Below are 10,353 nucleotides of genomic sequence, written 5' to 3'. Positions count from 1 at the left end.
TTAAGCTGATCAGAACTATGCGACCTTGAATTTCGTTAAAAAGTTAGCACCCCATTTTTAAAAAATTATTAAAAAATGATTATTAAGCGCATATGTCATTAAAAATCATAGAGAACTCTTCGTATCGTCAAAAAGAAGCAGGAATTATCATCAGAACTATTGTATCTAAAAATTAATTTTTTAAAAATTTTTAATTTTTTTTTTAATATTCGAAAATTTTTTTTACATATCTGGAACGCTAGGCAATCGCAAATTGAAAAGCTATTAAGCCGCTCAGAACTATTCCACCTCGAAATTCGATAAAAAGTTAGCACCCCATTTTTAAAAAATGTAAAAAAAATATTTATTGAGCGGAACTCTTGTTATTAACTATAGGCAACTCTTCGTTTCGTCAAAAGGAAGTGGGAACTCTAATCAGAACTCCTGAGTACTATAGTTGGGGTGCTAACTTAACATACCCAACGTTTCGACCTCTGTTAGGTCATAATATTTCTTTTTTTTATGCTTAAAACCAGGGAATTTAATTCAATCGATGCCGATATAAGTCCAATAACCGCGGTCAAAGATTTCTTTGAGTATTTTCTATATCGAAAGGATCGAAGGTATCGGAGGTAAGAAAGTGTCATCCTTCGGACAGCTTGTTACGTTCATACGAAGAAGTCGGGATGCTTGGCGGAAGGATCACGCGATGATGTATCGCTCTTGTCAAAATTGGCTTAACCTTTGTGATCCTTCGCCCGTCATCATCTTTCTTCTAGTCGAGTGAAAAAGTTCGTGAAAGATGATGAGTTAAAGTCATCAGTCAGCGTTGTGAATCATCTAGATCACGTAATTCGTTATCGTTATTATCTCGTACAACCAGGTGCCATTGAAAGTTGACACTTATACATATTAATTCTTTATACTTGCAAGACAATTTTGAAACACGTTTTAAAAATATTAAAGATCGGTGACTGTGCGGAAAGAACGGTTTTTCTGAAGCATCTGAAAATTTAGCTGGATCTGAAAATAATTGTCGAACCATCAAAATAATTATGTGGAACGCTTAATCAGATGACAATGCTGCAAAAAATTTTAATTTCAGCTACCTATTAGTTTAAGCATTCTACATAATTATTTCGTCCAAATCAAATTATTTGCAAATCTAACTAAATTTCTAGATACCAGTAAAACTGTTCTCTTCGTGTATTAGAGAGTTATCAGAAATTACAATATTATAATATTTCTTCTGTAATTTTTTATAAATATGTAAAAAAATATATTATATTTATAAATTATTTTGCGACTTTTTTAACATTGAAAACGACCTAATAAAGGTTGAAACGTCTGTTTTCAAATTTTATTAAACTTTATATATATTTTTAACTAATGACATTTTATATTTACTAACACCTTTATATATATTCAAATGTTGGCTCGTAGCCCTGTTATTTAATTATTTTTAAATTTATTGAGCCTTGTTACAAACATATATTTTTATAAATTATTATTAATTAAATGAATTGCAAGCAACTTCAATTTATTTGTGAAATAAACATCGTTATAAACATTTTCATATAATTTCTCTGTAGTTACGTCTTCTTACAGTTTTGCTTTCCAAAAATTATTTTTTTGCGATTTATGAGTGTTACATCACGTGAAAAATTAATTTACTTGTTTATCGGACATGACGAACTTAAAACTCTAGAAGAAATGGAAGTCTCTCGTAATTTAATCTAGTAAACGAATACATAAATAAAATATGGTTTTTCAAAATACATGGTCCGTTTTTACGCCTTTAAAAAAAAGTCATCGATTATTCACGATCAATGTGTACTATCTAAAGCAACACCATTTGTCGACCTCGATTGCTAAATTGAGAGACATGAGAGCTGCTGTTAAAACTGAAACAAGTGCGCGGCACTTTTCTTTTTGCCTCATATCGGCTTACACTAGCAAGAGCCATCCTGAAAAGAGCGACGTTAGAATAGAAGTACACTTGTGCTTTAATACGATCGTGCTGCTACGTCGAAATTTGGTCGTGCTTCGAATACTTGGCGTCGGTTGATCGTGCGTCGCATCAACCTAGGTATCGTCAACTTGATAAACCACCGGAAATCAGAGTGACTCGTCCTGAAAATTCTACTGAATATCCACGTCTTAATCTGGCATACTTTCAATTGCTGCCACTGAATTTTCAACCCATCTCACGCGTCGAATAAAGTTATACTTTGACTTTCTCTCTTGAGGTAACTTGAAAAACTTAATTCTAAAAACTCACGGCCCTCTTTTGTGTAATAAACTTTTATGTTCTCAACAAATTCTCTGAGTTTATTATTGACGTTGTGTCATTCTTTAACTTCATTATATATATGATTTGACGAAGGAAATAAATTTTTATTTGGGTTTATCATGACAATTATAATTTTTTTGAAAGAGTAAAAAAATTTACTTGACTATTGCAAATTTAGAAAGAAACACAGAATCCGCGATGAGAGTAATTAACAAATTAAAAAATGCAAATTTTTTATAAAGTACTTAAACATTTTATAAAATAAATTAGTTCAAAGTTTTTTTCTTATTTTTTTTTAATGACTACGTGAACAATTTACAAAAAGTTCTAAAGGAAGAGAGAGAGAGAGAGAGAAAATGTAATAACGTACATCATACTTGTTCCTTTTCTCAACAAAAGTTAAAAATGTAATAATAAAGTTTTAATTCTCGCTTACTTATGGCCCGTCCGAGTAATTATTGTTTCCCCTAACTCTGGTCACGACATAATTTTTTAATCGTGTAATGTTGTAATTCCGATTTATTTACGGAACTGCGATTTAATTTAATTATCGCGTTTCGTTATTCTGTCCTGTGTTCATCTTTCTATATAATTTGAGTTTTCTTAACTAAAATAACATAAACGCGCAAATCTGCAATCTATTGTCATTATGCAGAATTTTCTTAATTGTAGCAAAAACAATTTTTATACAATTTACAGTGAAAAATTTATATAATTTGTTTGAGCAATAACAAACTTTTAATGTTTGTGAGTTATGCAATTTTCTAAAGTTTCTGAATAGTGTCATAAAACAATTTTATTCTGAAACCGAAAGACAAAAACTTAATTAATTATTTAAGAAATACTAAATATAGAGAAATTAATTTTTTTGCTATTATCAATAATATATATTACTACAGTTTAGTTCTCTTTGTGTGTACTTTTCTCTTGTATTTCATTACATTTGTTTCAATAAGAAAATAACGCTCCCACACATACAATAAGAAAGTAATGTACAAGTAAAACAGGACTCTTTTTTTTGTGTAGACTCTCGACAGAGTGTGTACTAATCGATATCGCCGCGCAGCTCATTCTTATTCAGCGAAACGACCAGGAAAAGCTTTTATTCTGTTGGAGTTCGTGATGGCACTGCGCAATTAAGCGATTCTCCTTCAAAGAGTGGCTATGAGCTGCAATGAAAAGAACGGGAAGAATCTCATAAAGGGATATGATCTTGTAAATTTCCATCTAGCTCCGACTACTAACCCTCGCACAAAACTGAAAGAAAGAAAGAGAGAGAGAAATCCTCTTTTGAAGCCGACATGTGACATTCCATTGCATTTGATCGTAGAATTCGATATGAATGCAATACGACTTCCTATTGGGAGTGAAAAAAGAAATTTTGATAGGAATTCAACAAAAAGCATCTACTTCTGCGATCACATGTCTAAATAATATTTAATTGCATTCTAATTGCAATTCATATTTCTTGAAATCAATCTCTTTAATTCTATTCTCCTCGTTTGTATTTATTACTTTTCTCCCTCTATTCTGATCCAAGCTGTAATTTTGTTACGCCAGTTACATTGTCATATATTACCACCAGCCACAGAAACCTTCTCTTGATTATTATTCATATTCTTGTTAATTTATTCGTAATCTCCATATATATTTCAGTTTTAATTTATGTTTTAAAAAAAGGATATATGCTTGAACTTAATTTGCATGCCGCGAACATGTAAAAAGTTCTCTTTTTAAAGAATTAATAAATCTTTTTCGTAAACGTATGAAATCTATAACGTCTTCGGAAAATATTAGAAAACAGCCACAATATTGCAACTCTGTCCTGGCATTTGTAATTTTTTTAATATTGATATTTTATTTATTATAAAAGCAACTTTTTATTAATATAGTTATTTAGAAATTATTTCTACATAATCATAGACAGAATTGTTTAGAAAATTTTGGATACAAAAAATTTGAAATTTAAATTATTGTTAATTTTTTGAAGCCTGAAACAACTTTATATTTTCATATACATATAATGTAAAGTGTATATGTATGATATATACTTCTCTTATATTTAGTATCACAAATTTACGTTTATCTTTTATTATTTTATATCTATTCATATAAAATTTTGCAATTCTCTTTCTAAGAACATATAATTAATGTTTTTTTTTGTAATTATAAAATAGAGACAATATTACCTATTAAACATAATTTAAAACGTTTTATATATACAAACTATAAAAAAATTAAGTAGTTCCAAAATAGTATCTTTGTGCAAATAAAAGAAAATAAAGAAAAAGATATATATTTTAAAGGAAAATTATCGGCACGACACGTCAAGAAATCTTACGGGTTTACACGCAACTTCATCTGTTCCAAAACGCACTTTCTACTCCATCAAAACATGAGATATGAGATCGTTCACTATTTTCACTCTTGATGTGTATGATCGAAATGTTTCCAAAAAGATTTCCCCGACGGCTGTTGTATTTTTATTTCTACCGAAATAAACGTCTCTCTTGCGCTCGTACATTTAAAGCAAGATTTCGTCAAATCAATGATTTCATATTTTAAAGGTCGAGTGCTCGCAACCGAAATCACTTCTTGTCGATACCAAGCGAATTCGCATGATTGAACACGGTTATAGAAGAAATAACTATCAATGTAAGATCAAAGGAAGTCTATTTTATCCTCTGATACGGTAATTCCGCCTTTGTAACCGCTATTAATAACAGATTCTTTGATGAATTTTCAGTCAATTCTTTGGCGAAAAAATTGATAAAAATAATCTAATTCTAGAAATATCTAATATTAAAAAATAGATTTTACGACTTTTTTAAAGCATTTTTACGAAGTAAAACTTAATTTTAAAGTTATATCAGGTGTTTCTCCAAGAAGTGACTGAAATTGGAAATTTATACTTTCCGCATAAAAATGAATGCTATATGTATTATACATAGAAAACGTTCAATAAGACCCAACTAAATAATATTTGTATTTAGTAATACAATTTTATCTATGTATAACAAATACCAATAATTTCTCATATGTGTAATTACTCTTTTTCCATTTTTATTTCTACATAACAATAGTTTAAATAAAAATTTCCTCACATTTTATTCTAATTATTTTTTAAAAACATGTCTACTTTTTATTGAAATAACTTTTCATCCCGGTTCTAAATCGCTACTAAATTTTTTGTATTACTTTCAAATATAGAAAAATATGTAATTTTTTCATTTTTGTTAAAAAGAATACGTGTAATATATAACATAAATAAAAAACAAATTCCTCTTTCAGTTAAATTCAAATAGTTAATATTATTGGAAGTTAATCAGGATTATATATAAAAATCTACATGTCTTCAATTTAAAAATAATATAGAATGTGTGTGTGTGTGTGTGTGTGTGTGTGTGTGTGTGTGTGTGTGTGTGTGTGTGTGTGTGTGTGTGTGTGTGTGTGTGTGTGTGAAATATGTATTTTCTTGAGCAGACGTCTGACAAAGACAAGAAAGTAAATAAAATATTCTCTTTTTATAACTACATTTAGTTATATTTTAAGAAAGCGAGTAATAGTACAAAAGAAAGATGCAAAATGCGATTACGGATGTCCTGAAAACGACGAGACATAGGAAAGGAGCTTACAAAATGCGAGACAATAAGGAAGTCTTTTAATATTACTATCGATTCTTTACGTCACATTATATAATACTTAAAAATCGTTACTTATAAAATAAGAAATATAGATAGCGCCGATAATTCCTCATATATGTATGTAGCTACTCGTCTCCCCTTTTTACCTCCTTACGAAACAATTCAATAATCGCCGTGCCACCACGATCGCAGAGCTATTTCCGAAGATACGGGAATGCTTTACGAGGACGAGACTCGTTAAAAGTTGCACGGCTCGTTTAAAATCTATCCCGTTCACCTCAGCGTTACACCGTTACCTTCTTCGTTTCTATCCTTTTTTTCGGGTCTTCAACGCTGCACATAAAAATGCGAGATAAGTCCAGAGCTGCGGGGCGCACGTTGGCTCAGCCGTCGACGGAATTGCAAGTTTCAATTTGCAAGAGAAACGGAAGATGCAGCGAAGCGGTTGCATCAACGTCATGCACGCCACGATATCGTTTATTTAATGCAGCGCAGCCGCGGGGCTTCAGACAATAGTTTGTAACCGGCTCACAAACCGACTTATGAATTTCTATTTATTTTGCGAATCGACGTGGTAACTTTTCTGGTTTAAAAGTAAAATGGCAAAAATGCGATGTTTATATATTCCTTCAATTGATACTTGAAATATCTCTTGTAATTCTTGTGTCAGTCTCGAAAAAGACATCTTGAACTTCAACGGATTTCTTTACAAGAGCAACTTCAAAAGTCACGCGGTCACGTTCTCTTGATAACATGGATTTGAAGAAAATTCCGTCAAAAAGGTCACCAAATCTTCTTCACGATATAACTAGATTGCTCAATGTAACTTTGTAATTTTTAATAAATTTTAACGAAGATTTCATACTCAACATTAATACTACTTTTTAGCATTTAAAAAAGGCTTTGAAAGCTGCAGATATATATGACTTCAAAATATCACGAAATAAATATTTCGTACTTTTTAAAGAACGGAATGCGCTCTCTCTCTCTCTCTTATGTATATTTTTAATACTTCGTAAATACTTCACGTAAACTTTAACCTGATATTTCTTCATTTATTCTTTAGTTTCCAGAAAATGCTTTCTCTCTTGTCATAACTATCGCTTGAATTTCTCTTTTACACGAAACTTTGGCACGATGATGTCGGCAACTTTCAATATGTTATACACCGAAGCTCATATAGACACCGAACTATATGCATACACTCAGTAGTGCACCAGTGTGCCGATCCTTTTCTCTTGGCATATTTACACCCAAGAGTATATTTTTACATTTAATACTAAATAAATTGAAGTTTTCTCACGCAAGAAGTTTATAGTTTCATAGAACTAAATATCTTATTTTTCAAAAATTTTTAAAAACTATTTTCAAAAAAGTCTTATGATATTAAGCATTCATGATATTGCATGTTATGTTTGCTGTATTGTCAGAGTATAAAAAAAATGTTGGTTTAAAATGTTCTAAAAACAATTATTCTAAAAAAAAATAAAGATAATTAAGAAACCTTCAGTTTTTAATTTTTTTAATGAAAATTGAGTATAGATATTATTTCGGATTAAAATCAGATTTGCATATTTATTGCTAAATATTTCCAAACATAATTCAGCACAAAGTCAATGATTGTTTTTGTATGGCGGTAAAATGGTTAAGGCGGTTAGGGTTACTTTACGAACCTCAAACGTAAGCTTCCTTAGCCTTTATGGTCTAGAATTAGGACGGTAATTTGTGTCCATAGCATCGTACCAACGTGGACGAGTAAATTTATGGCGTGCCTGGGGATGCTCACCGCGCGGCGGACAGTTTAACACAATTGCGACTACATTTCGTTATAAAGTGAAAAAAACTTCGTTTTCGTTTAGTAAAAACGTCAATTAATCGACTATATTTTTCATATTCTCTTCATCAATTTTTTCCAATGTAAAGAAAATCTAATTTAGCAGTTAACTGTTTTGTGTTGAAAGTTAGAGGCAATTGTCAAATTAAAACGCATAGAATTACATCAGTACAAGTACCAATTTTTTTTTTTACTACGCTCTTGCAAATGTTCCGTTTTCTTTAAAACAGTAATTTAAGTAATATGTATGATAAATGCTGAAATCCATATCTCATTGTTTCCATAATTAAAAAAAAACTTCAGTTACATGCTCAAACAAAATTCAAGTTGTAACCACTTAATATCAGACGAAAAAATAAGTAATACAGATACCGCTTAATATCATTGGAACTTAGAGCTTTAAAAGTTACATAATTTTAAAGTCAATATAGTCAACATATACCGATATTTATCAAGTAAAACAATATTTCTCAGCGGTTTATTATCGTAACTTTAACCGAGAAAGCTGAAAGTCGATATTGGATGTAACATTTTTCGAGTTCCGCCTCGAGCGCTGATAAAATTATTAAACTTGTCTTGGCTATTGAGGTATAGTTTCGCAATAATAAAACTAGTTTCCACGTGGGCAGTTAATATCAATCTTGTGGCTTAACCCGTGAGGATCCGAATCCGCCTGATCCGCATAATAGTTATATTCGGTCACTTAAATCGGCTTATGTCCATGCTCGTGGCAATGAGGATCATTAGCGATTTTCGTAACAATTTGTTGTAGGCGTCGTTCAAATATAGTTTGCTCATTTTGTTTGCTAGTGGATAATTTCAAGCAAATCTCAATAAAACAAAGTAGAAAGTTATTAGAAATTTTGTACAATTTCTTCGACATTTACAAGTCAAATACTTTAGCAGTAATTTATTAGCGATTGATTAAAGTTGGGGTATATCAAGTTAACATTTGGACAATATTGTGCCAATAATTGTGCTATTAGTTTAAGTTTAATTCGATAATGTTTAGCAAGTAAATGTTGTACTTAGGTGTCTCAATTATTTTAATTATTTCTATATTTTTGTTGAACGTAAAATAATTTAAAAAATTATTTTTAACCCTCCCTTGAAAGATATTAAACTCCTTTTTCACGATATAAAGGATTTATTAAAATTATTTTTCTCACTAATCGTATATATCTTTTATGTGTTATTCTAGACCCGACATAAACGCGATAAGAGCGTTAACTTCAGCTCAACCAGGAGCGGTAAAAGGTGGCCCTGCGGTCGCTGTTAGCAGAGTTGCTGCTGAAGAACGCGAATTGCCTAGGCAGGGAAGCCTGGTCGATGGGGAAGGTATCAAGATTGTTATTCATGACGTCGACAGTGATCCTGGTAAGCCTTATTGCGGGAATATTTACAAAATAATATGTATTCATATATCATAATAGTTAATCATTATTTGACATCATTATCCTTTCTCACTAGTTATTTATTATTCTTTAATATTTTTCTATATCTCTTCGCTAAACGCGTAAATCTTCAGAAACCGTGTAGGAGTTTATTTATACCGTAAATCTGTACAGAAAGAACAGCTTTGCTGAAGTATTTAAAAAATTAACTAAATACAGAGATCTGAAAATAATTTTATTTATAGACCATCAAAATAATTACGTATAGGACAAAAATACCGTCAGTTGTGTTGAAAATTCTTTTTTTAGTTAGGAAGTTGATAACGCAGTAAACTTAGCTATGTTCTGTAATGAATCAGCTAATTTTGTGCGTTTTCCAGCAAGGACACTGTAATATAGAGAATCATTCCATCCTTGTTGTTACTGTTGTTAAAGTGAAACAAAAATAATTCTGTGTGTTACACTGTGTCTTTACTGGAAAATGCCTATTGTGATTTCTATTGTTGTCCAAAACAAAGATTATTTTTTATTTTTTATTATAATAGTTAATTAAAAATGTATATAAATAAAAAAACATGGTTATATTATTTTGCATAAGACTATATTGCGCTTCTGTACTTCATTAACACACGACAAAGCTTATTATTACGCAATAAAGCATTCAATTTAATTTCTTGACATAAATAATAATAAGTATGACTTTTAATTTCATATACTTTTTTGAGATTCATTTTACTAGTCTTCTAAATTACTAAAAGTCTCAAAATTTTTATTAAATAATATTTTAATAAACGATATGTGCAAGGATAAATAATTAACTAATCATCATATCTTAAAAAAAGCGTGTAGACGTTTCTTTGAAGCCTCTATTCGTTGAGGCAGTTAAAGTAATCCGAAAATGGTGAATTTTGGTAACAAGGAATTTTCGGGGACGCTCTTTTAAAAACATGGTAAAAATTATGATAATTAAAAGAGACTTATCCAATATGGCGGACGGAAAATATGCGAAAATTTTAAAAGTTTTCCGATTTCGGCGAAATTTGGATTAAGGGGGCTTACGCGGACGCTGATTTCGAATCAAAATTAGGAAATTCCAAATGGTTGATCCAAAATGGCGAACGGAAAGTGTTGCAAAAAACATAAAAATTTAAAAATTTCAGCAAAATTAGGTAAATGGGGGTTACCGCGAACGCTGATTTTGATTCCGTG

At 30.6% G+C, this 10,353-nt stretch overlaps 1 protein-coding gene across 1 annotated transcript in view; it reads left to right on the top strand.

Moving 5' to 3' along the window:
* The window catches only part of Fife (regulating synaptic membrane exocytosis protein fife), an 82,734-nt gene that overhangs the window by 7,607 nt on the left and 64,774 nt on the right, over positions 1 to 10,353 (top strand). The window contains exon 3 of the mRNA XM_018550812.1: positions 8,952 to 9,127. Within this exon, the coding sequence (XP_018406314.1) occupies positions 8,952 to 9,127 (176 nt within the window). The remainder of the gene's footprint in view (positions 1 to 8,951; positions 9,128 to 10,353) is intronic.

This window comes from Cyphomyrmex costatus, unplaced genomic scaffold (assembly GCF_001594065.2).
Source record: "Cyphomyrmex costatus isolate MS0001 unplaced genomic scaffold, Ccosl1.0 scaffold13, whole genome shotgun sequence".
In the NCBI taxonomy this organism is placed as follows: domain Eukaryota; kingdom Metazoa; phylum Arthropoda; class Insecta; order Hymenoptera; family Formicidae; genus Cyphomyrmex; species Cyphomyrmex costatus.
This window is presented reverse-complemented; position numbering and strand designations above follow the sequence as displayed.